The sequence below is a fragment of the Staurois parvus genome, unplaced genomic scaffold (assembly GCF_062004578.1).
Source record: "Staurois parvus isolate SC_StPar_1 unplaced genomic scaffold, SC_StPar_1.0 ptg000073l, whole genome shotgun sequence".
Taxonomy (NCBI): Eukaryota; Metazoa; Chordata; class Amphibia; order Anura; family Ranidae; genus Staurois; species Staurois parvus.
Window position 1 is genome coordinate 417,264 of NW_028317869.1, and position 27,674 is coordinate 444,937.

Sequence of the window (27,674 nt, forward strand, 5' to 3'; positions counted from 1 at the left end):
GTTTGTCCTGTTATATGTAATGACATCAGAACTGCTTACACCAAGCTTTACCCTGAGTTATGTGGGGGTCCTGTGGGGGGGAATTATACCTCAGCCTGAAGTGGGGCTTTAATAAAATGGAGACCTGAATGGAGAGGTGAGGAGGATTCTGGGAATATCATTTGATGTGACTATTTGTGTTCAGATGTAGAGTTTTCCTCCTGTGAAGTCTGGAGATCATATGACATCACATTGCCTCCACCTCCCTCCCTGATAGAAGAGAGAAAGAAGAAGAAGATTCTAGAAGTCACCAGAGAGATCACTGAGCTGCTGACAGGAGAGGTGAGCGGTGCCGGGAATTCTGGGACATTCTCCAGTAACAGACAAGGGATGTGTCTGGATGGTGACTGTATCATTGTGTGTGTCAGGTTCCTATAAGGTGTCAGGGTGTCACTGTCTATTTCTCCATGGAGGAGTGGGAGTATTTAGAAGGACACAAGGATCTCTACAAGGACGTCATGATGGACAATCAGCCGCCCCTCACATCACCGGGTAAGAGGAGACTTTATTGTAAAGGAGAGAGCAGTACGGAGGATCCACCTAGATCCCCCATCATCTGATAAACACATAGAAACAATGGATTCAGTCAGTGTGTGTGTTTCCTACAGATGGATCCAGTCATGGGAACCCACCAGAGAGATGTCCCCGTCCTCTGTATTCCCGGGATTCCACACAGGAAGGTCACACCATCCCTCACCATCATCAGGTAGATGATGACAATTATTGGTAGTTGTGATTTATACACAGCATGTTTGTTACAATGAATGTTTTATTATATCTTTCAGAGTGGAATCCTCGGGGATGAGAATATTGATGTTAAAGAAGAGTATAAAGAGGAGGATGAGGAGTATGGAGTGATGGAGGAGTTTTCAGAAGGACACAAGGATATGATGGAGCCACCAAATACCAGGAACCCACCAGAGAGATGTCCCCGTCCTCTGTATTCCCGGGATTCCACACAGGAAGGTCACACCATCCCTCACCATCATCAGGTAGATGAGGAACAATCACTGATAGTATCATTAGGATCTGTACATTATCTGCATTGTTACCATTGATGGCATTTTTATTATATATTCAGAGTGGAAACCTGAGAGATCCTAAAGTTGAGGTTAAAGAAGAGATAAAGGAGGATGAGGATGGGGTGATGGAGGAGTCAGAGATTGCAGAAGAACACAAAGATCTGTACCAGGACACCATGGTGGAGTCATCCAGCTACAGGAACCCACCAGAGAGATGTCCCTGTCCTCTGTATTCCTGGGATTCCACACAGGAAGATCACACCATCCCTCACTATTACAAGGTTGGTGGGATGGAGCATCTAGAACATGGACTTGTAGAGACAATGTGTGGAGTTCTTTTATGTGACCTTATATCTTACAGATGACATTTTCTCTCATTTCCTTGATTTAGAGTGGAGATCCAATCGATATAGAATTTGAGGTGAAAGCAGAAGAAGAAGAGGCGTATGTGAGGGATGATCAGCAGTCTATGGAGGAGGATGGAATAACGGGGACATTTATAGAGGAGGACACTCCTACAGAGATCAGCACAGGTGGGTCATGAACACTAAATCCATTCCTCCACCCATACTGCTCACTGATTGGTCCAGAGTAGGGCGGGGACTGGGTGATATCAGCCTGTAATCCCCTGGTCACTTTCCTGAGCTGTGTTCCCCGTCCTGTATTCCTGGATTTCTCTCGGATAATCTTCCTTCTCTGTGCTGCAGACACAATTTATGTATCTAGACTGGATTTATGGAGGTTCTGGGGTTCAGCTGGCAGCAAAATGTTGATTTTTCCTATAAGCATTGCATAATGTAGGCACCCAGGACATGTGACTGGGGTCTCCTGCCTTGTGCCTGACTCCTCCAGGGGACCTTCTCTGTTATCTGCTGGCTGCCGGGTGGAGGGATATGTCTGTAGTGTCTCAGCCCCAAGTCACTGAGTGCAGTCTCAGGAGATGGGAGGCAGCGGTGTGGGACCTACATAGTTACATAGTTAGTCTGGCTGAAAAAAGACATCCATCTAGTTGTACCAATAAAAATAAAAGTTATAATCCGACACCCACAGCTGATCCACCAGAAGGCAAAAACCCAGCAAAGCACGATCCAATGTGCTCCTGCAGGGGAAAAAAATCCTTCCTGACCCCCTGAGAGGCAATCGGATATTCCCTGGATCAACTTTCCCTATAAATGTTATATCCAGTTATATTCTGTGTATCCAAGAAAGAATCCAGGACTTTCCTACAGCAACCCCCCCTTATGTATTATACATGGAGATAATATCCCCCCTTATGTATTATACATGGAGATCATATCCCCCCTTATGTATTATACATGGAGATCATATCCCCCCCTTATATATTATACATGGAGATCATATCCCCCTTATGTATTATACATGGAGATCATATCCCCCCTTATGTATTATACATGGAGATCATATCCCCCTTATGTATTATACATGGAGATCATATCCCCCCTTATGTATTATACATGGAGATCATATCCCCCCTATGTATTATACATGGAGATCATATCCCCCCCTTATATATTATACATGGAGATCATATCCCCCTTATGTATTATACATGGAGATCATATCCCCCCTTATGTATTATACATGGAGATCATATCCCCCCTTATGTATTATACATGGAGATCATATCCCCCTTATGTATTATACATGGAGATCATATCCCCCCCTTATATATTATACATGGAGATCATATCCCCCTTATGTATTATACATGGAGATCATATCCCCCCTTATGTATTATACATGGAGATCATATCCCCCCTTATGTATTATACATGGAGATCATATCCCCCCTTATGTATTATACATGGAGATCATATCCCCCCCCTATGTATTATACATGGAGATCATATCCCCCCTTATGTATTATACATGGAGATCATATCCCCCTTATGTATTATACATGGAGATCATATCCCCCCTTATGTATTATACATGGAGATCATATCCCCCTTATGTATTATACATGGAGATCATATCCCCCTTATGTATTATACATGGAGATCATATCCCCCCTTATGTATTATACATGGAGATCATATCCCCCCTTATGTATTATACATGGAGATCATATCCCCCTTATGTATTATACATGGAGATCATATCCCCCTTATGTATTATACATGGAGATCATATCCCCCTTATGTATTATACATGGTGATCATATCCCCCCTTATGTATTATACATGGAGATCACATCCCCCCTTATGTATTATACATGGAGATCACATCCCCCCTTATGTATTATACATGGAGATCATATCCCCCCTTATGTAGTATACATGGAGAGCATATCCCCCCTTATGTATTATACATGGAGATCATATCCCCCCTTATGTATTATACATGGAGATCATATCCCCCTTATATATTATACATGGAGATCATATCCCCCTTATGTATTATACATGGAGATCATATCCCCCCCTTATGTATTATACATGGAGATCATATCCCCCCCTTATGTATTATACATGGAGATCATATCCCCCCCTTATGTATTATACATGGAGATCATATCCCCCCTTATTTATTATACATGGAGATCATATCCTCCCTTATGTATTATACATGGAGATCATATTCCCCCTTATGTATTATACATGGTGATCATATCCCCCCCTTATGTATTATACATGGAGATCGTATCCCCCTTATGTATTATACATGGAGATCATATCCCCCTTATGTATTATACATGGAGATCGTATCCCCCCTTATGTATTATACATGGAGATCATATCCCCCCTTATGTATTATACATGGATATCATATCCCCCCTTATGTATTATACATGGAGATCATATCCCCCCTTATGTATTATACATGGAGATCATATCCCCCCTTATGTATTATACATGGTGATCATATCCCCCCTTATGTATTATACATGGTGATCATATCCCCCTTATGTATTATACATGGAGATCATATCCCCCCTTATGTATTATACATGGTGATCATATCCCCCCCTTATGTATTATACATGGAGATCATATCCCCCCCTTATGTATTATACATGGAGATCATATCCCCCCCTTATGTATTATACATAGAGATCATATCCCCCCCTTATGTATTATACATGGAGATCATATCCCCCCCTTATGTATTATACATAGAGATCATATGCCCCCCTTATGTATTATACATGGAGATCATATCCCCCCTTATGTATTATACATGGAGATCATATCCCCCCTTATGTATTATACATGGATATCATATCCCCCCTTATGTATTATACATGGAGATCATATCCCCCTTATGTATTATACATGGAGATCATATCCCCCCTTATGTATTATACATAGAGATCATATCCCCCCCTTATGTATTATACATGGAGATCATATCCCCCCCTTAATCTCCTCTTCTCAGTAGAGAATACATTCAGTTCCTCTAATCTTTCCTCATAGCTGATCTCCTCCATGCCTCGTATCAGTTTGGTTGCCCTTCTCTGTACTTTCTCCAGTTCCCCAATGTTCTTTTTGCAAATTGATGCCCAAAACTGAAGTGCATATTCCAGATGAGGTATAACTAATGATATGTACCTGGGGGGAGGGGTAATATGATATATCTCTCTCTGGAGACTATACCTCTCCTAATACAAGAGAGGATTTTGCTTGCTTTAGAACCCGCAGCTTGCATTGCATGCTATTATTAAGATGGTAATCTACCAGAACCCCCAACACTGACCCCCCCCAGATCCTTCTCCACCACTGACCCTTACCCCTCCAGATCCTTCTCCACAATTGCCCCGACATCCTTCTTCACCATTGACCCCCCCAGATCTTTCTCCACCATTTACCCCCCCAGATCTTTCTCCACATTGACCCCTCCATATCTTTCTCTGCCATTGACCCCCCAGATCCTTCTTCACCATTGACCTCCCCAGATCCTTCTCCACCATTGACCCCCCCAGATCCTTCTCCACCATTGACCTCCCCAGATCCTTCTCCACCATTGCCCCTCAGATACTTCTCCACCATTTCCCTGGAGATTCTTCTCCACCATTAACCTCTCCCCCCATATCCTTCTCCACCATTGCCCCCCCCCCCAGTATTACCCCCCTAGTATGTATGATGCATGCATATTCTTAGCCCCCAAGTGCAGAATCTTACATTTATCACCATTAGCCCTCATTGGCCCCATAGTCCCCCAATTACACAGAGCATTGAGGTCGGCTTGTAAGTTGGAGACATCCTGTAAGGACGTTATTCCCCGGCACAGCTTGGTGTCATCTGCAAAGACTGGAATGGGATTTATAATCTCACACCCCATATTGTTTATATATATATTAATAAGTAAGGGGCCCAACACTGATCCCTGGGGTACCCCACTAATAACACTGAACCTTGGGGTACACCACTAATAACACTGAACCCTGGGGTACACCACTAAAAACAATGAACCTTGGGGTACCCCACTAATAACACTGACCCTTGGGGTACCCCACTAATAACACTGAACCCTGGGGTCCCCCACTAATAACACTGACCCCTGGGGTACCCCACTAATAACACTGAACCTTGGGGTACCCCACTAATAACACTGAACCCTGGGGTACCCCACTAATAACACTGAACCCTGGGGTACCCCACTAATAACACTGAACCCTGGGGTACCCCACTAATAACACTGAACCCTGGGGTACCACACTAATAACACTGAACCTTGGGGTACACCACTAATAACACTGAACCCTGGGGTACCCCACTAATTACACTGAACCCTAAGGTACCCCACTAATTACACTGAACCTTGGGGTACCCCACTAATAACACTGAACCTTGGGGTACACCACTAAACACTGAACCCTGGGGTACCCCACTAATAACACTGAACCTTGGGGAACCCCACTAATAATACTGAACCTTGGGGTACATCACTAACCCCTTCCATATCGGGCACTTTTACCCCCTTCCTGCCCAGGCCAGTTTTCAGCTTTCAGCGCTCTCACACTTTGAATGACAATTGCGCGGTCATACAACACTGTACCCAAACTTAAATTCTGGGGATATCTGGCCTACAGTGATTGGTCACAGCAGGTCACTTGGTACTGACAATGGGGCAGGTACACAGATCTGTCATTGGCCGTGTCTGAGGTAGATGGCCAGAGACAGATCGCGCCACTGCGTAGCTCTACGGGCATGCAAACTGCGCATACCTGGAAGTATGCCAAATGGCTTCTACGCAGAGGAATGAAGTTGGCGGGAACCGGCTAATAAGTCTGAACCTTGGGGTACATCACTGATGACACTGAAAGTTGGGGTACCCCACTGATAACACTGACCCTTAGGGTACCCCATTTATAACATTGAACCCCGGGTTCCCCACTAATACTGAACCCCGGGGTACCCCACTAGTAACACTGAACCTTGGGGTACCCTACTAATACCGAACCTTTGGCGTACACCACTGATGACACTGAACCTTGTTGTACACCACTAATGACACTGAACCTTGGGGTACCCCAATAATCACACAACCTTGGGGTACTCCACTAATCACACTGAACCCCACTAATTACACTGAATCTTGGGGTACCCCACTAACAAAAAACCTTGGGGTACACCACTGATGACACTGAAACTTGGGGTACCCCACTAATAACACTGAACCTTGGGGTACCCCACTGACACTCCCAGACCATTCAGAGTATGAATCATTACCCACTACTCTCTGAATACGATATTTTAGCCAGTTTTCTATCCATTTACATTCAGATTTTTCCAGCCCATAGACTTTACCTTACACATTAGCCGTGTGTGGGGAACTGTGTCCAAGTATACCACGTCCACCGCCACCCCTCTGTCCAAGTATACCACGTCCACCACCACCCCTCTGTCCAAGTATACCACGTCCACCGCCACCCCTCTGTCCAAGTATACCACGTCCATCGCCACCCCTCTGTCCAAGTATACCACGTCCACCACCACCCCTCTGTCCAAGTATACCACGTCCACCGCCACCCCTCTGTCCAAGTATACCACGTCCACCACCACCCCTCTGTCCAAGTATACCACGTCCACCGCCACCCCTCTGTCCAAGTATACCACGTCCACCGCCACCCCTCTGTCCAAGTATACCACGTCCACCGCCACCCCTCTGTCCAAGTATACCACGTCCACCGCCACCCCTCTGTCCAAGTATACCACATCCACCGCCACCCCTCTGTCCAAGTATACCACGTCCACCGCCACCCCTCTGTCCAAGTATAACACGTCCACCGCCATCCCTCTGTCCAAGTATACCACGTCCACCATCACTCCTCTTTCCAAGTATACCACGTCCACCGCCACCCCTCTGTCCAAGTATACCACGTCCACTGCCACCCCTCTGTCCAAGTATACCACGTCCACCGCCACCCCTCTTTCCAAGTATACCACATCCACCGCCACCCCTCTGTCCAAGTATACCACATCCACCGCAACCCCTGTGTCCAAGTATACCACGTCCACCGCCACCCGTTCTTTCCAAGTATACCATGTACCCCGCCACCCCTCTGTCCAAGTATATCACGTCCACCACCACCCCTCTGTCCAAGTATACCACGTCCACCACCACCCCTCTGTCCAAGTATACCACGTCTACAGCCACCCCTCTGTCCAAGTATACCACGTCTACAGCCACCCCTCTCTCCAAGTATACCTCGTCCACAGCCACCCTTCTGTCCAAGGATTTGCTCACCTCCAATCTAACCTGTTTCATGATGGTTTAATCCCAGCTCACCTCTACATGTTGTCTACAGTAAACATTTAAGCTTCCACTGATTACAGAATACTAATACTGTGAGTCCTGACCCTTATACTATATAACTTGTACATTACATCCTCCTGACCCCTGCACTATATACTCTATGTTGTACATTACATACTCCTGACCCCTGCACTATATACTCTATGTTGTACATTACATACTCCTGACCCCTGCACTATATACTCTGTTGTACATTACATACTCCTGACCCCTGCACTATATACTCTATGTTGTACATTACATACTCCTGACCCCTGCACTATATACTCTATGTTGTACATTACATACTCCTGACCCCTGCACTATATACTGTGTGTTGTACATTACATACTCCTGACCCCTGCACTATATACTCTATGTTGTACATTACATACTCCTGACCCCTGCACTATATACTGTGTGTTGTACATTACATACTCCTGACCCCTGCACTATATACTCTATGTTGTACATTACACACTCCTGACCCCTGCACTATATACTCTATGTTGTACATTACATACTCCTGACCCCTGCACTATATACTTAATGTTGTACATTACATCCTCCTGACCCCTGCACTATATACTCTATGTTGTACATTACATACTCCTGACCCCTGCACTATATACTTAATGTTGTACATTACATATTCCTGACTTCTGCTCTCCCCCCACTGCTATATATACACATAATATGGATTCTCTTTTGTTACACCCATTTCCTCCCAGCTGGACATTTTATATCGGATGATGTGATTGGTGCACAGACTTTTACATGGTGATAACATCCTCCAACGTTGGACCCTTAAACAGAAAGTGATAATGAGGGAGGAGTCAATACCCCAATGATGGTGGTCTTCAGGATCAGTCCAGTCTTCATCTTGGTTGTTCTCCCCCATCCTCACTCTCTGACCTCTGGTGGGGCTCAGCCCCGCTGTTCTTCATGACTAAATCATGGACTAAATAAGGAAGTGCAATACTTCTTGTGTTGGGAAGATGGCGATGAGTGATAGAGGGGGTGGGGACCCTCGTCCTATAATCCCCTCATCACTGTCCCTCCTATAAAAGACAGTTCTGGTTGGTTCCTCACTCTCTGACTAAGGTCCATGAATAAAGAAATGACCTGGTAGGAGATCAGAGGAGCCATTTCCTAGTTCCCTTGAGGGTGGAATTGTAAGCTCCTCAGAGACCAAGCTGCCTGATGTGGGCGGAGTCCTGGTTTGGGGGAACCAATCAGCTCCTGTCTAGTAATCTTTGTCTTTGTATTTTAGTCCATGGCCGGGAGATGAGGAAAACCTCCGAGGATTGTCTCACTTTGTCTCCAGACTGGAAAGTAGAAGATGAGGACATCACACAGTATAGTCCAGGAGAAAACCCGGCTCCCACCAATGTCCATCCGGTACCACCCAGTGTAGATGGACCATCAGATTCCTTGTATCCTGAGGAACCTCAGACTGTGCGGGACCGGGCCGGCCTTCTAACAGGGAAGAGATTCTTCTGTCCTGAGTGCGGGAAGGGATTCCACTATAATTCTAAACTGAATGTGCATAAACAATCTCACACGGGAGAGAAGCCATATTCCTGTCCTGAGTGCGGGAAATGTTTTTTAAGGAAGTCCCATCTTACCAAACATCAGAAATCTCACACAGGGGAGAAGCCATATTCCTGTCCTGAGTGTGGGAAATGTTTTTCAGAGAAGTCCAGTCTTTACACACATCAGAGATCTCACACAGAGGAGAAGCCATATTCCTGTCCTGAGTGTGGGAAATGTTTTTCAAGCAACTCCCATCTTTACAAACATCAGAGATCTCACACAGGGGAGAAGCCATTTTCCTGTCCTGAGTGTGGGAAATGTTTTTCAGAGAAGTCCAGTCTTTACAGACATCAGAGATCTCACATGGGGAAGAAGCCATATTCCTGTTCTGAGTGTGGGAAATGTTTTTCAGACAAGTCCCATCTTTCCAAACATCAGCGATCTCACACAGGGGAGAAGCCGTATTCCTGTCCTGAGTGTGGGAAATGTTTTACAGAGACGTCCAGTCTTTACAGACATCAGAGATCTCACACGGGGGAGAAGCCGTATTCCTGTTCTGAGTGTGGGAAATGTTTTTCAGTGAAGTGGCATCTTAACACACATCAGAGATCTCACACGGGGGAGAAGCCATATTCCTGTCCTGAGTGTGGGAAATGTTTTTCACAGAAGTCCCATCTTTACACACATCAGAGATGTCACACGGGGGAAAAGCCGTATTCCTGTCCTGAGTGCGGGAAATGTTTTTCAGACAAGTCCCATCTTTCTAAACATCAGAGATCTCACACAGGGAAGAAGCCATATTCCTGTTCTGAGTGTGGGAAATGTTTTTTACAGAAGTCCCATCTTTACACACATCAGAGATGTCACACGGGGGAAAAGCCGTATTCCTGTCCTGAGTGCGGGAAATGTTTTTCAGACAAGTCCCATCTTCCCAAACATCAGAGATCTCACACAGGGGAGAAGCCGTATTCCTGTCCTGAGTGTGGGAAATGTTTTTCAAGTAACTTCAATCTTTCCAAACATCAGAGATCTCACACGGGGGAGAAGCCACTTTCCTGTCCTGAGTGAGGGAAATGTTCCTCACTGAAGTCCTGTCTTCCTGTACATCAGGGGGTCCCACACAACCCTGGAGGTGTATTAGTGCCTTGAGTGCGGGAAATGTCTTCTAGATGAATGTTGCTGGGCATCCCAGCTCTCATGTGGGGAAGAAGCACACCCTGATATACACCTCAGATATACTCCATGGCTGATCTTCATCATGGAAGAAACAGTTGATAAGGAGATGAGAGGCCCCCAAAGACATGGATGAAGTGCAGTAAATGTCGGGGTGCAGAGTGGTCAGTAGATCCTGGAAATGAAGGACACAACTTCAGCCCTTCTTGGGTGTCGGAGTTGCGTTTCCTGATAATGATATAGCGGGTTACAGAGCTAGAAGCCGGGAGAGCCCAGATCTCGTTATCGGGGAACTTTACACAGACAACAAGAACTTCTGAAGTTGATGTCCTTCATTTCAAGGCTCTACAGAACAGTGGTGACCCCGAAGCGTCTCTCTGTCTTCAGTCCATCCTTCTCCCATCCCCCAACAGGAGGGAAGGAGAACTCCGCCCCAAACTAGGGGGGAACTTTCCTCTCATTATTTCCCTTGGCTTCTGTGTGGGTTTGGGTGGTTGGAGGAGTGCGGCATGAGAGGGAACACAGCTTGTTGTTCTATGTCTACATATGGGGTCTGGGTAGAGGGGATCCACCGGAAAATATTTCTACTCTTTGATTTTGTGCAAATTGTTTCTGTTTTCACTTTGAAGGGCGATATTATGTGTGGTTTGTAAAAGGGATTGGCCCAATAGATACCGCCCCACTTAGAGAATAGATGAACTAATATGACCAGCATTCATTCAGCCATGTCACATGTTGGGATCTTTTCTACAATACTTTGTTATAATAATGGAACACGTTGTGTATTTTATTGTACACCAATAATAATGACTCCGCCCCCACATTCCAGACAAGGGATCTTCCTGACCAATCAGATTCTTTCCTTTGGTATTTCCTGATTCTATGATTACAATCTTGTTAGAAGTAAAACTATAATAAAGAATTTATTGAGTGAAAAGAATTGTGTGTGTCGGGGCCACGATGGGGATCTCTGGGGCCCAAACATTTCTCACAGGAGACACTTTACAAGCCTTTACAGGTCATCCAGTTTCTGGTTCACCATGAATAATGGCCCAGAGTGCAGGGGTCAGGAGACTACTTCATACAGCCCTGCAAACAAAGTGCAGTGGTCAGGAGTATGTGATTTCAATCCCAGAGTACAGAGTGTAGTGGTCAGGAGTTACATCCCAGAGTACAAAGTGTAGTGGTCAGGAGTATGTGATTTCCATCCCAGAGTACAGAATGTAGTGGTCAGGAGTATGTGATTTACATCCCAGAGTACAGAGTGTAGTGGTCAGGAGTATGTGATTTCCCTCCCAGAGTGCAGAGTGTAGTGGTCAGGAGTATGTGATTTACATCCCAGAGTACAGTGTGTAGTGGTCAGGAGTATGTGATTTACATCCAAGAGTACAGAGTGCAGTGGTCAGGAGTATGTGATTTCCCTCCCAGAGTGCAGAGTGTAGTGGTCAGGAGTATGTGATTTACATCCCAGAGTACAGTGTGTAGTGGTCAGGAGTATGTGATTTACATCCAAGAGTATCGAATGTAGTGGTCAGGAGTATGTGATTTCCATCCGAGAGTACAGAGTGCAGTGGTCAGGAGTATGTGATTTTCATCCCAGAGTACAGAATGTAGTGGTCAGGAGTATGTGATTTCCATCCCAGAGTACAGAGTGTAGTGGTCAGGAGTATGTGATTTACATCCCAGAGTAGAGAGTGTAGTGGTCAGGAGTATGTGATTTACATCCCAGAATACAGAATGTAGTGGTCAGGAGTATGTGATTTACATCCCAGAATACAGAATGCAGTGGTCAGGAGTATGTGATTTACTTCCCAGAGTACAGTGTGTAGTGGTCAGGAGTATGTGATTTACATCCCAGAGTACAGAATGTAGTGGTCAGGAGTATGTGATTTACATCCCAGAGTGCAGTTTTCAGGAGTATGTGATTTACATCCCAGAGTATAGAGTGTAGTGGTCAGGAGTATGTGATTTCCATCCGAGAGTACAGAGTGCAGTGGTCAGGAGTATGTGATTTTCATCCCAGAGTACAGAATGTAGTGGTCAGGAGTATGTGATTTCCATCCCAGAGTACAGAGTGTAGTGGTCAGGAGTATGTGATTTACATCCCAGAGTACAGAATGTAGTGGTCAGGAGTATGTGATTTACATCCCAGAGTACAGAGTGCAGTGGTCAGGAGTATGTGATTTTCATCCCAGAGTACAGAATGTAGTGGTCAGGAGTATGTGATTTCCATCCCAGAGTACAGAGTGTAGTGGTCAGGAGTATGTGATTTACATCCCAGAGTACAGAGTGTAGTGGTCAGGAGTATGTGATTTACATCCCAGAATACAGAATGTAGTGGTCAGGAGTATGTGATTTACATCCCAGAATACAGAATGCAGTGGTCAGGAGTATGTGATTTACTTCCCAGAGTACAGTGTGTAGTGGTCAGGAGTATGTGATTTACATCCCAGAGTACAGAATGTAGTGGTCAGGAGTATGTGATTTACATCCCAGAGTGCAGTTTTCAGGAGTATGTGATTTACATCCCAGAGTACAGAGTGTAGTGGTCAGGAGTATGTGATTTACATCCCAGAATACAGAGTGCAGTGGTCAGGAGTATGTGATTTATATCCCAGAGTACAGAGTGTAGTGGTCAGGAGTATGTGATTTACACCCCAGAGTGCAGTTTTCAGGAGTATGTGATTTACATCCCAGAGTACAGAGTGCAGTGGTCAGGAGTATGTTATTTTCATCCCAGAGTACAGAATGTAGTGGTCAGGAGTATGTGATTTCCATCCCAGAGTACAGAGTGTAGTGGTCAGGAGTATGTGATTTACATCCCAGAATACAGAATGTAGTGGTCAGGAGTATGTGATTTACATCCCAGAGTGCAGTTTTCAGGAGTATGTGATTTACATCCCAGAATACAGAATGTAGTGGTCAGGAGTATGTGATTTACATCCCAGAATACAGAATGCAGTGGTCAGGAGTATGTGATTTACTTCCCAGAGTACAGTGTGTAGTGGTCAGGAGTATGTGATTTACATCCCAGAGTACAGAATGTAGTGGTCAGGAGTATGTGATTTCCATCCCAGAGTACAGAGTGTAGTGGTCAGGAGTATGTGATTTCCATCCCAGAGTACAGAGTGTAGTGGTCAGGAGTATGTGATTTACATCCCAGAATACAGTGTGTAGTGGTCAGGAGTATGTGATTTACATCCCAGAGTACAGAATGTAGTGGTCAGGAGTATGTGATTTACATCTCAGAGTACAGAGTGCAGTGGTCAGGAGTATGTGATTTTCATCCCAGAGTACAGAATGTAGTGGTCAGGAGTATGTGATTTCCATCCCAGAGTACAGAGTGTAGTGGTCAGGAGTATGTGATTTACATCCCAGAATACAGAATGTAGTGGTCAGGAGTATGTGATTTACATCCCAGAGTGCAGTTTTCAGGAGTATGTGATTTACATCCCAGAATACAGAATGTAGAGGTCAGGAGTATGTGATTTACATCCCAGAATACAGAATGCAGTGGTCAGGAGTATGTGATTTACTTCCCAGAGTACAGTGTGTAGTGGTCAGGAGTATGTGATTTACATCCCAGAGTACAGAATGTAGTGGTCAGGAGTATGTGATTTACATCCCAGAGTACAGAGTGCAGTGGTCAGGAGTATGTGATTTTCATCCCAGAGTACAGAATGTAGTGGTCAGGAGTATGTGATTTCCATCCCAGAGTACAGAGTGTAGTGGTCAGGAGTATGTAATTTATGATTATTATTATTATTATTATTATTACTACGAGTTTATATAGCGCCAAAGGGTTTGCTCAGCGCTGTACAATAGGGGGGACAATACATGGCACAGTACAACAACAACAACAAACAACGTACGAGGGGTAAGAGGGCCCTACTCTTTCGAGCTTACAATCTAGGTGGGAGGGGGTAAAGGTACAGTAGGAAGTGGCTGAGGGGAATGAGGGGTGGGAGGAAAGAGGGAGAATGGCCGTTAGGTGAGGGTGGGGTAGGCTTCCCTGAAGAGATGGGTTTTGAGGGAGCGCCTGAATGTGAGGAGGGAAGGCGACAGTCTGATGGATTGGGGCAGTGAGTTCCAGAGGATGGGGGAGGACCTGGAGAAGTCCTGCAGTCGTGTATGGGAGGAGGAGACCAGGGAGCAGGATAGAAGGAGGTCCAGTGAGGAGCGAAGGGTACGGGTAGGGCGATACTTGGGGATCAGGTTGGTGAGGTAGTCAGGGGCAGTGTTGTGAACGGCTTTGTAGGTCAGGGTTAGGAGTTTAAATTTGATGCGTTGGGCAATCGGGAGGCAGTGGAGGGAGAGGCAGAGGGGGGTGGCAGAGGTGGAGCGGGTGGTGAAGTGGATGAGTCTAGCCGCTGAGTTCAGGATGGTCTGAAGCGGGGAGAGCCTGCACTTGGGTAGGCCGGCGAGAAGAGAATTACAGTAGTCAAGGCGTGAGATGATGAGGGAGTGTACTAGAAGTTTGGTGGTGTCTGGGGTGAGGAAGGAGCGTATCTTGGCAATATTGCGGAGATGTAGCCTACATGTGTTTGTGAGTGATTGGACATGAGGTTGGAAGGAGAGGTTCGAGTCAAGAATGACGCCAAGGACTTTGGCTTGCGGGGCGGGAGTGATAGTGGAGTTGTTGGTGATGATGGATAGGATGGGGGGGGGGGGTGAGGGCAGGGGGAAAGATGAGGAGCTCGGTTTTGGAGAGGTTGAGCTTGAGGAAATGTAGCGACATCCAGTCTGAGATGTCATTTAGGAGGTGAGTGATGCGGGCGGAGATAGTGGGGGTGAGGAGAGGGGTGGAGAGGTAGATTTGGGTGTCGTCAGCGTAGAGGTGATAGTTGAAGCCGTGAGAGTGTATGAGTTTGCCCAGGGAGGAGGTGTAGATGGAGAAGATTTACATTCCCAGAGTACAGAGTGTAGTGGTCAGGAGTATGTGATTTCCATCCCAGAGTACAGAGTGTAGTGGTCAGGAGTATGTGATTTCCATCCCAGAGTACAGAGTGTAGTGGTCAGGAGTATGTGATTTCCATCCCAGAGTACAGAGTGTAGTGGTCAGGAGTATGTGATTTCCATCTCAGAGTACAGAGTGCAGTGGTCAGGAGTATGTGATTTCCATCCCAGAGTACAGAGTGTAGTGGTCAGGAGTATGTGATTTCCATCTCAGAGTACAGAGTGTAATGGAAAAGTGTATATGTTAGTCTTCAAATAGACAGAGTGAAGTAGTCAGAAGTAGTATGTCATGTACAGGGCACAGTGGGTAAGATCATGTCTTATATAGCCCAGCATTTAGATTACTGTGGTCAGGAGCATGTCATGCATGGCTCAGCAAAAAGAGTGCAGTGTTTAGGAACATGTCACATACAGCCCATCATACAGAGTGCAGTGTTTAGGAACATGTCACATACAGCCCATCATACAGAGTGCAGTGGTCAGGAACATGTCATATACTGCCCTGTGTATAGAGTGCAGTGGTCAGAAACATGTCACATACAGCCCTGTGTACAGAGTGCAGTGGTCAGAAACATGTCATATACAGCCCTGTGTATACAGTGCAGTGGTAAGGAGTATGTCACATACAGCCCATCATACAGAGTGCAGTGGTCAGGAACATGTCATATACTGCCCTGTGTATAGACTGCAGTGGTCAGGAACATGTCATATACTGCCCTGTGTATAGAGTGCAGTGGTCAGAAACATGTCACATACAGCCCTGTGTATAGAGTGCAGTGGTCAGAAACATGTCACATACAGCCCTGTGTATAGAGTGCAGTGGTCAGAAACATGTCACATACAGCCCTGTGTATAGAGTGCAGTGGTCAGGAACATGTCATATACAGCCCTGTGTATAGAATGCAGTGATCATGAACATGTTGCATACAGTCCTGTGTATAGAGTGCAGTGGTCAGGAACATGTCATATACAGCCCAGTGTATACTGTGCAGTGCTCAGAAGTATGTCATATATAGCCCTGTAAATAGAGTGTAGTGGTCAGGATTATATCTTAGGCCTGTGTACAGAGTGCAGTGGTCAGGAGTATGTCATATACAGCCCTGTGTACAGAGCGCAGTGGTCAGGAATATGTCATATGCTGCCCAGCATGCATAGTACAATGGTCAGGATGTTGTGGTATACAGCCCGGTATACAGAGTACACTGGTGAGGAATATAAACCCTTGTAAGGAATGCAGGGATCCAGCGACAGCAGGGATGACCAGATCGGTGGGCTATGCCTAAGAAATGTGGAATAATACGGAGTAGGAGGAGTGTGATTACAGGGGGTGTAAAGTCAGGAGGTTTGTTACCTCCATGCATTCTATATATGAAGGTAAATACCCTTCTCTGTGCAGCAGCCCCCCCAATACTCACCTGAGCCCCATCCTGATCCAGCAATGTGCACAAGATCCTCGGCAGTCTGTGCACTCTCCCTCCTCATTGGCTGAGACAGGAGCAGGGGCCATTGGCTCCTGCTGCTGTCAATCACAGCCAGTGAGCCAATGAGGAGAGAGGAGAGGCTCTGTGGACACACAGAGCAGCAGCTTGCTCCCAAGCCTGCTTGGATGCCCCCATAACAAGCTGCTTGCTGTGGGGGCACTCGACAGGAGAGAGGGGCCAGGAGTGCCTGTGGGGGACCCGAGAAGATTGCCTTTACAATCACTTTAAGTCTCATTTACTAATGGACACGACACCCTCTGACACCCACAGACCATAAACAAAGCAAAAGTGACAGCCAACCCAACAACCTGACTATAATACACTGTGTACAAATGGAGGGAAGCTGACATACACCGGGCAGATCCAGGACTGGGAATCAGGGGAGCAGAAATGGGGGAACAGGATGCAGGAAACCAGAATCATGGAAAAGTATACAAGATACAGGACGCAGGATCCAGCAGGGAAGCGGCTCACAGGCAGAACACTGAGGCACTGATGAAAACTACGGAGGGATTATATACCTTCCCAGCAGCCAGCATCAGGTGGAGCCTCATTACTGACATCTTCTGTCTGCTGGGAGACACAGCACTGTCTCCTCTCCACTTCCTCCCGACTCCTCTCACCCAGAGCATCCTGTTTGTACCTGACATCACTTCCTGTCTCTACCTAACATCACTTCCTGTCTGTATCTGACATCACTTCCCATCTGTACCTGACATCACTTCCTGTCTGGGTAGAAGGGCACTCACCACCTGGTGGAGCTCAGAGGAACTGCAGCTCCAAGAAATGTCTCATAGTTTGAATCTTGTTGTTTCTAAGTGTTCTCCAATGATCATGTCCATGTCTGGCAGATTCCAGGACTCTTCAGAGTGGCAGTGAGGTGATGACTCCGGAACACTCTCTGGGTTCCATCACCAGGCACTGCAATTATACCCGACTGCTTGGAGCCATCATCTCCTTTCCTACAGTGAAAGTATAATTTTGACATCAGCAGAGAGATAGTGGGAGGGTGGGATCAAGTAAGTAAAACCACTGACCACCAAAGCTGGGCTGGGGGTACACTTTATTCTCACTGACACCAACAATTGGACTTATTTTATCTCACTGACACCAACAATGGGGCTTATTTTATCTCTGACACCAGCAATGCAGCTTATTTTATCTCACTGACAGCCAAAATGGAGCTTATTTTTTCTCACTGACACCAACAATGGGGCTTATTTTATCTCACTGACACCAACAATATTTTTTTGAATCTCACTGACACCAACAATGGAGCTTATTTTAGCTCACTGACACCAACATTTTGTTTATATCTCACTGACACCAATGATGGGGCTTATTTTATCTCACTGACACCAACAATTGGGTTTATTTTATCTCACTGACACCAACAATGGGGCTTATTTTATCTCACTGACACCAGCAATGGGGTTTATTTTATCTCACTGACACCAACAATGGGGCTTATTTTTATCTCACTGACACCAACAATGGGGCTTATTTTATCTCACTGACACCAGCAATGGGGTTTATTTTATCTCACTGACACCAACAATGGGGCTTATTTTTATCTCACTGACACCAACAATGGGGCTTATTCTATCTCACTGACACCAACAATGGATGTCAAGGAAATCATGCCCACAGTGACTGGGTAACTGGAGATTCATGATTGGTGGAGAAGGAATGAGGGTGGGGCTTTCTCTGAATTCTCATCTGGTGACAATTGATGGACTGATCTGAGTTCTGTGTGAAATATATCTGGTTGTTAATGATTGGCTGGAAATCAGGCGGTCACACCCCTAACCGATGACTCCTCATCTGTCGGCAGGTTTCCCCACTGACAGCTGAATGTCCACAAAAGAATTGTCAGCAATTACAAATTGTGGAAACCCCTCAGAATGTCTCTGAGAAGAAATGATATTTTATCTTCTCTCCAACTCAGACTATATTTGTCTTAGACGTAAGAGGCCCAAAATCCCGAGTCCCTGTCAGGTCTGAGCTCCAGCCGGATACAATCACCTTCTCCACTCACATAGTTTGCTTTTGTAAATGAAGTGAGTACAGAATTGAGGAAAGCGAGGACACCCGGCAACAATGGGATTCTGTCCTATCTCCTGCACCCGGAGCAAATGAACAACATGTACCAGCCTTCCCAGCCCCATCAATGTACACTGTGGAGGCATCTTGTATGTAGACTCTGGATTCAACAAACCATCAGCCTGGCCATTCAGGAACGTACCATTGTTCAGCTCTGGGGGGAGGACAAACATCTCTCATGGGAAGGAGCTCTGGGGAGTCAACAGACCAATCTCTCATCTATACATATGTTTCCATCTCTCCACATCACTCCATTCTTTTTCTGGACAAAACCATTATAAATATCAGCGACAGATTTACAAATCTAGGATTTTACAATGAGAACACAATGTCACAAGGGATCTATAAAAGATTTTATCCGGACACAAGATCCCATTGTAAGAAAGGAATTCTGAATATGAACAGCGACTGTTATGTGGGATCCCATTATATTCAGGGCGGGGAAATGTATCTTTTATATTTTACTGAAATCTCAGATAATAAATGACATTTATGTCCCAGACATTAACTTTACTGTATTTTTAACTGAAATTTTACCTTTCATAAATCATTGCACTAATATTGTGTAAAATAATAAAAATCATAAAACATCAGAACTACTAACAATTTATTCTCTAGTGTGTCTGCTGTTGTGAAGAAATATATACAGTCAGGTCCATAAATATTGGGACATCTACACAATTCTAACATTTGTGGCTCTATACACCATCACAATGGATTTGAAATGAAACAAACAAGATGTGCTTTACCTGCAGACTTTCAGCTTTAATTTGAGGGTATTTACATCCAAATCAGGTGAACGGTGTAGGAATTACAACAGTTTGCATATATGCCTCCCACTTGTTAAGGGACCAAAAGTAATGGGACAATTGGCTTCTCAGCTGTTCCATGGCCAGGTGTGTGTTATTCCCTCATTATCCCAATTACAATGAGCAGATAAAAGGTCCAGAGTTCATTTCAAGTGTGCTATTTGCATTTGGAATCTGTTGCTGTCACCTCTCAAGATGAGATCCAAAGAGCTGTCACTATCAGTGAAGCCATCATTAGGCTGAAAAAACAAACCCATCAGAGAGATAGCAAAAACATTAGGCGTGGCCAAAACAACTGTTTGGAACATTCTTAAAAAGAAGGAACGCACCGGTGAGCTCAGCAACACCAAAAGACCCGGAAGACCACGGAAAACAACTGTGGTGGATGAGCGAAGAATTCTTTCCCTGGTGAAGAAAACACCCTTCACAACAGTTGGCCAGATCAAGAACACCCTCCAGGAGGTAGGTGTATGTGTGTCAAAGTCACCAATCAAGAGAAGACTTCACCAGAGTGAATACAGAGGGTTCACCACAAGATGGAAACCATTGGTGAGCCTCAAAAACAGGAAGGCCAGATTAGAGTTTGCCAAACGACATGTAAAAAAGCCTTCACAGTTCTGGAACAACATCCTATGGACAGATGAGACCGACATCAACTTGTACCAGAGTGATGGGAAGAGAAGAGTATGGAGAAGGAACTGCTCATGGTCCTCAGCATACCACCTCATCAGTGATCATGGTGGTGGTAGTGTCATGGCGTGGGCATGTATGGCTGCCAATGGAACTGCTTCTCTTGTATTTATTGATGATGTGACTGCTGACAGAAGCAGCCGGATGAATTGTGAAGTGTTTCGGGGATATTATCGGCTCATATTCAGCCAAATGCTTCACAACTCATTGGACGCTTCACAGTGCAGATGGACAATGACCCAAAGCAGACTGCAAAAGCAACCAAAGAAGTGGAATGTTCTGCAATGGCCAAGTCCATCACCTGACCTGAATCCGATTGAGCATGCATTTCACTTGCTGAAGACAAAACTGAAGGGAAAATGCCCCAAGAACAAGCAGGAACTGAAGACAGTTGCAGTAGAGGCCTGGCAGAGCATCACCAGGGATGACACCCAGCGTCTGGTGATGTCTATGCATTCCACACTTCAGGCTGTCATTGACTGCAAAGGATTTGCAACCAAGTATTAAAAAGTGAAAGTTTGATTTATGATTATTATTCTGTCCCATTACTTTTGGTCCCTTAACAAGTGAGAGGCACATATGCAAACTGTTGTAATTCCTACACCGTTCACCTGATTTGGATGTAAATATGCTCAAATTAAAGCTGGCAGTCTGCAGTTAAAGCACATCTTGTTTGTTTCATTTCAAATCCATTGTGGTGATGTATAGAGACAAAAATGTTAGAAATGTGTCCATGTCCCAATATGTATGGACCTGACTGTATAATATTTTGGGGTTTTAAGTAATTTTAAGGTATAAATGGTTTTTAAAACATGTAAACAAAAAAATAAAAAATGTCTCCAGGACTCCATGGACCCGTTCAGTCTCCAGGAATCGGGAAACCACAGAGAAACCAAGTTTCCCCCAACTTCCTCTTCAGGCTGGGATGTCACCCTGGTTGGCTGCCCCCTACAGTAGAAGAAGCAGACTGCACCTGCCTACTTTATTATTATTATACAGTATTTATAAAGCGCCAATAGTTTGCTCAGCGCTGTACATTACAAAGGGGGACAGAACATGTGACAGAACAATACCAATACAATGCGATACATGAGGAGATCGAGGTCCCTGCTCTTTCGAGCTTACAATCTAGGAGGGAGGGGATGGTGGCACAGGAGGAGATAGCTGTGGGGGATGGAGTGGTAGGAAGAGTGGAGGAGGTCGGCAAGTTAGCAGGGGGTGGGGTAGGCTTCCCTGAAGAGGTGGGTTTTCAGGGCACGCCTAAAGGTGAGGAGAGTAGGTGTTAATCTGATGGGTTGGGGCAGGGAGTTCCAGAGGATGGGTGACACCCTGGAGAAGTCCTGGAGGCAGGCATGGGAGGAGGAGACCAGGGAACTAGAGAGAAGGAGGTCTTGTGAGAAGCGGAGTGTGCGTGCTGGGCGGTACTTGGATATTAGGTCAGTGATGTAGTTCGGGGCAGTATGGTGGACAGCTTTGTACGTCAGTGTTAGGATTTTGAATTTGATCCGTTGCGCAATCGGAAGCCAGTGGAGGGATTGGCAGAGGGGGGTGGAGGACACTGAGTGGAGGCCAGTGGAGGGATTGGCAGAGGGGGGTGGCGGAGACAGAGCGGTTGGAAAGGTGAATGAGTCTGGCAGCCGTATTCAGGATCGATTGAAGCGGGGATAGCCAGCGGTGAGGCAGGCCAGTGAGGAGGGAGTTGCAGTAGTCGAGTCGTGATATGATGAGGGAGTGGATGAGCTGTTCAGTGGTTTCTGGGGTTAGGAACGTGCGGATTTTGGCGATGTTGCGGAGGTGGAGTCTGCATGAGTTTGTTAAAGATTGGACTTGGGGATTGAAGGACAGGTTGGAGTCCAGAATGACACCAAGTACTCTGGCCTGCGGGGCGGGTTTGATGGTGGAGTTGTTGGACGTGATGGAGAAGTCAATGGGGGGTGGGGTCCGGGCTGGGGGGAAGACAAGAAACTCGGTTTTGGAGAGGTTCAGTTTAAGGAAGTGGAGTGACATCCAGTCTGATATGTCGCTCAGTAGGTGTGTGATTCGGGCAGAGACTGAGGGGGTGAGGTGGGGGGTTGAGAGATAGATTTGTGTGTCGTCGGCATAGAGGTGGTAGTTGGAGCCGTGAGAGTGAGTTGGCCAAGGGAGGAGGTGTAGATGGAGAAGAGAAGGGGCCCAAGGATGGAGCCTTAAGGGACCCCAACAGAGAGGGGAAGTGAGGGGGAGGTGGTAGCATTATTCTTTATGTTTTGTCAGATCAGGATGGCGGTCATTTCTCCCTGAACACGGAGCCCCCTAAACACGAGGTAAACGTGGTGCAGCATTGAGCCCCGTCCAGCTGTAGTGTAGACTTTGACAGGCTGCAGGCAGCGGGGCTGGACGCTGTACCTGTGCCTACCAGGTGTATTATAATGCCAGCATTGCACCCACAGGGACTGGGCTCCCCATGTACAAGGGGCCTAAGAGATACCATCAGCTGGTGTCCCATTCCACCAGACCCCTATAACTGGAAGAGGACATGTTTGGGGGGATGTGTTGTAGAAGAACCCAGACCACGGTATTGTGTGATGAAATTATAATTCAACTTTATTAATCATATATATGTGACACTTTAACAACAGAAGAAAAGAGATAGATTGTTTACATTTCAAGGATCTATTTATACCATTTATATAATATTTGCTAAGAAACTGATTAACATATGACACTCCCCTATTTAATATCAGCCCCGCCCACTTATGTGACCCTCTAAACATCCAAATCCCTGTAAATTCCCAGAAGACACTTTCATCTTTTATCCATAACAAGCTGATTGGGTACAAGAGAACCCCGAGCCCCTCCTACTCATTCCCACACAAGTCCATGTCACCATCTACAAGGTGAGAGGACCTGAAGGAGAACAAGACCATGACCACCAGGACCATCGCCTGACTGAAGCCATGCTCACATTTCTTTCTAATGCTGCTTCTATGGTCTCCTCAGATACAGATTTGGCAGATGTACATTAGTGGAACCCTTTCACTCCGGCCAACGTAAGGTTTCCATCAGCAGCAGCACGGCCTTATAGCTACAGCACCCGGGGGTTGTCTACATTTGTTAGGCCAACTGTCAGCTTTCTGGTAGAAGTGATTCAGCCGCACTGAAGGTCCTCCCCCCGCCATATAAACCGGGCCCAGCTGTCCTTCCTGCAAGCCCAAGACAGGCATGGTGGGTGTCAGCGGTGAGAGCAGAAGGAGATCAGCAAACATCTGATCTCTGATCTCCCCTTCAGTGAATGGATGTGGGAGGTGGGAGATTATGTCATTTCTGGGTTCAGTGCTGTCATTCTCCAGTCACTATGGTTTGGGAAGGAGCTGATTAGGCATGATCTGTGTTTGACCATCTTTTTTGGGGTACAGAGGTGACATTGGGGGTCTAATAATGTTCTGATGTCTCTTTAAAGAGGACCTGTGACCAGAAATATGTACCACCCCCCTATCTGATAGAAGCCATGTTAAGTGAAAAAAGAGTTGAAAAAAATTAAAGTAACACTATAAAAATAAAAAAAACACAAAACAAATCACACGACACATTTTACATATCATTGCACAAGTGAGAGTGAGAACAATCATTCTGAGGCCATCGTTCACGGATAACTATCTGAACTGATAACCTATATATGCTCTTAAAGCGTCAAACTGAAGTTTGTCACCATTTCACAAGTACGCACAGTTTATAAAGTTTGACATGTTTGGTATCTATATACTTGATGCCAATCCCATATTTTATATTTCACCAAATTGGGTCATATATTATGTTCTTTGTGCACTAACATTATCTATTTTACAGAAAATATGTATTTGATAAACAGCTGTGCTAATATTCTGTGACATGAAAAATGGCAACTACCACCATTATATTCTCCAGAGTCTCTGCTTTCAGAAAATAAAAGAAATGTTTGGGGTTTAACTAATCATATGGCCTAAAATGTGAATTTAACTAAAAACAAAAGCAAAATAAACTCTGGCAGTAAAAGAAAATACAACAATATATAACATTTCAAAACCAAAACTATGATAGCAACTAATGGCTTAAGAAGCAAACCCGCCATATTACTCAACCAGGTTCCAACTAAACCCACCCAAAACATTGGATCCCACCTCCCCCCACCCAGGTTCCTGTTGGAACTCCTTTACCTTGTGTAGATATCCCCTTCTGAGATCCTCATGATCTAATATAAATGTACAACACTCTCTATCTGACACCATTTGTAGACTCCACCTTGGTCTGCCAAGAGATAGTCAGCTGCCAAGCAGTTCTGTGACACCACCTTAGGTGGTGGAGCCACTTCTGCTGTCAGCTCTGCTATAACATCGATGGTGTCACTGGTTATCTGATCCATGACTCCAGTACTCCGGTCCATCTTACTTATCTTAGATTCCCCATCCCGTCTATGAAGGGCTCACTGCATAAAGCAGCTCCAATCCAGAGAAAATGTTTCTTCTCACTGGAAGGCCAGGGGAGTATTGGGAGAAATTGAGGCTTTCCCTTACAGATATGGGGGAGGGGCAACATAACCTAAAGTACAGCTATGGGTGGAATTGAAGGGAAGCCATTTTAGGGTGCTCCTTCCACAAAAGAAGCAAATGTTATCTGGAAGGACTAGGAATCCATTGGACCAATGGGGATTAAACATTCTGCAATTACTTTGAGAAACCATGAAATGTTACTGGCCTGTGATTGGCTCTCCTATTGTTAGAGCAGCAAGTAAGACTCCCCTTGTCAGTGTCATTAATGGAATTTCAGAAACCATGTAAAATGTTTCTTCCAAATCAAAAAAAAGGTGACCCCCTTGGGTAAGTACCCATCCTAATATTCCTGATATGAGGTTGTAGTCCCTGCTATACAGGAAACATGTGGGCAATCACTTACACCTTTTACAGCAGGACAGTAAATATCAGAACACAATTCAAACATCAGACCAACAGCAGGAAGTCTGCTAACTGAATGTGTAATGCAATCTGTCATTATCATTCCCAGAGTTCCCTCTGCAACATAGTTGTATCATCTGTTGGTCCTGTCTGTAGATCTGTTATTTCTCACCTTCTGTAACAGGGTGACAACCCTGATCAGTCTGCAGGAACATTACACAGCAGCGTTGTCACCCTGTACAGGGAAGTCTTAGATAGATTATAAGTAAGATACACAAGTAAAGTCCAACTTCAGCTAACGCTTCTACAGCAGTTACAGCAACAGGTTCTCTATAAGGTTCAACCCCCCATATGAATGGAAGTTGACAGTTGTAAGCACCCCCAGCAGTTTTATATGGTGTTTCCCAACTCCCCTAACTTTCATTTTTGCCAAATAGCTTGGCCTTCTACAGGAAGCAGAAAAAAAATCAGATCTACTGGAAGGGTCAGCAGAAAAAAATCAGATCTACTGGAAGGGAATGTTACAAGGGGAGACTCAGAAAACATAAAACGTTTATGCTAATGACAGATTGCACAATTTATGAAATTATTGATTTTGCCCATTGTTACACTTTAGTGCCGATGTCTTAGCATTTCCAGGAATAATTAGTGCTCTTTGCACACTTTGCCCCAAAAAGGGACCCGTTCATTCAGAGTCATTAAGGTGAACCCCAATAAGAGGAATTTCAGTCTCCCAGAAGAAGTGGTAGGAATATGACCGCACACTTAGCACTTTGTAAGTTCAGATCTCTTGCAGTTGTACCGTGTGAATAGTTTATGGAGATGAGCAATAGCTGGACAAAACAAAAAAAGATAACAAGGACATCCAATCTTCACCTGATAGGATCACTTTTGAGAAAACCAGATGAAACATAAGTGGCCAGCTGGGAGTAGGTGGTACTGTTGAATACATCCCCTAAAACAGCATTAACTCCTTGTTGGAAGGCCTACACCAGCTTAAGAAGTTACTCTCTAACCAAACAGACCTCTATCTGGCTGGTATCTCAGCTACAGACCTGCCTGCAAAGATGTCATCCATGAGAGGAGATGGAACATGGAAAGGAGGCATTGATCATGGGAGAGGAGGTGGAACATGTAATGGGAGGTGTGGACAAGGTGGGCTTAGCTGGAGCCCTCAAGCCTAGCTTATGATGTATCAGTTCTCAAAAGAACCTGGAATGGACTCTCCTAATGAGTTTTCAGAGGCTTGGCAAGAAGCCATTGGACCCCATCCTAGACTCTGGTACTGAGGCAATGTTGGTCATGTATTGGTTGGTCAGATTCTGGCAATGAAGAAAACACATGGGAACATAGCTCAGTTAGTGAATGATGAAAATGCATTACATGTTCAGTCAATGCTCCATAAAAAAGGATAAAGATGAGAATGATGAGGAATACAGTTCAGTCATTGCTGCTTGTCTGAAGAAATGTCCAAAGGTAAAATATTCACAGGCCTTCTAGATGTGTTTCTGATGGACATAATCACTAAACCCAAAGAATCCGATCATTAGAGTCCTGTTTCTTCAAAGTTGTTTTTTTAAGTAGCATCATGTCTTCCCTAGTTTGTGGGAAGACATTGGGCCTGTGAGCCTAATGGGACAGCTGTGACTTCTTTAATATTGCCCCTTCTTCTGGAGTTTCCTCTATGTAGCTCAAGCTTGTGAATCCTCTGGTGATAGATTAGCCCGGCATTACCTGTAAAAGCTTTATCACATTCTGAACATTGATATGGCTTCTCTCCAGTGTGAACCCTCTCATGTATGACAAGGTTTCCTCTCTGTTTAAAAGTTTTATCACATTCTGAACATTGATGTGGTTTCTCTCCAGTGTGGATCCTCTGGTGTGTGATAAGATATGACTTGTGTGTAAAAGCTTTGTCACATTCAGAACACTGATATGGCTTCTCTCCAGTGTGGATCCTCTGGTGTATGAAAAGATTTGACTTGTGTGTAAAAGCTTTGTCACATTCAGAACACTGATATGACTTCTCTCCAGTGTGGATCCTCTGGTGTATGAAAAGATTTGACTTGTGTGTAAAAGCTTTGTCACATTCAGAACACTGATATGACTTCTCTCCAGTGTGAACCCTCTGGTGTATGATAAGCTCTTTCTTGGTTAAAAAAGCTTTGTCACATTCAGAACATTGATATGGCTTCTCTC

At 45.1% G+C, this 27,674-nt stretch overlaps 2 protein-coding genes across 2 annotated transcripts in view; both read left to right on the plus strand.

The window, feature by feature from the left end:
• The window catches only part of LOC149469341 (uncharacterized), a 293,469-nt gene that overhangs the window by 207,663 nt on the left and 58,132 nt on the right, over positions 1–27,674 (plus strand). The window contains exon 9 of the mRNA XM_089669371.1: positions 9,434–10,409. Within this exon, the coding sequence (XP_089525497.1) occupies positions 9,434–10,409 (976 nt within the window). The remainder of the gene's footprint in view (positions 1–9,433; positions 10,410–27,674) is intronic.
• On the plus strand, positions 100–6,336 carry LOC149469347 (uncharacterized). The gene is made up of 5 exons (XM_089669361.1): positions 100–531; positions 648–745; positions 825–1,031; positions 1,121–1,342; positions 6,280–6,336. Exons 1-5 carry the CDS (start codon positions 447–449, stop codon positions 6,334–6,336), a joined length of 669 nt encoding a protein of 222 aa, XP_089525487.1. The 5' UTR covers positions 100–446.

Coding starts and splice junctions, on each gene's coding strand:
- LOC149469347 (XM_089669361.1), top strand. CDS start 447: ATGGAGGAGTGGGAGTATTTAGAAGGACACAAGGATCTCTACAAGGAC. Junction 746..824: donor CCATCCCTCACCATCATCAG/GTAGATGATGAC, acceptor TATATCTTTCAG/AGTGGAATCCTCGGGGATGA. Junction 1,343..6,279: donor CCATCCCTCACTATTACAAG/GTTGGTGGGATG, acceptor GCTTCTACGCAG/AGGAATGAAGTTGGCGGGAA.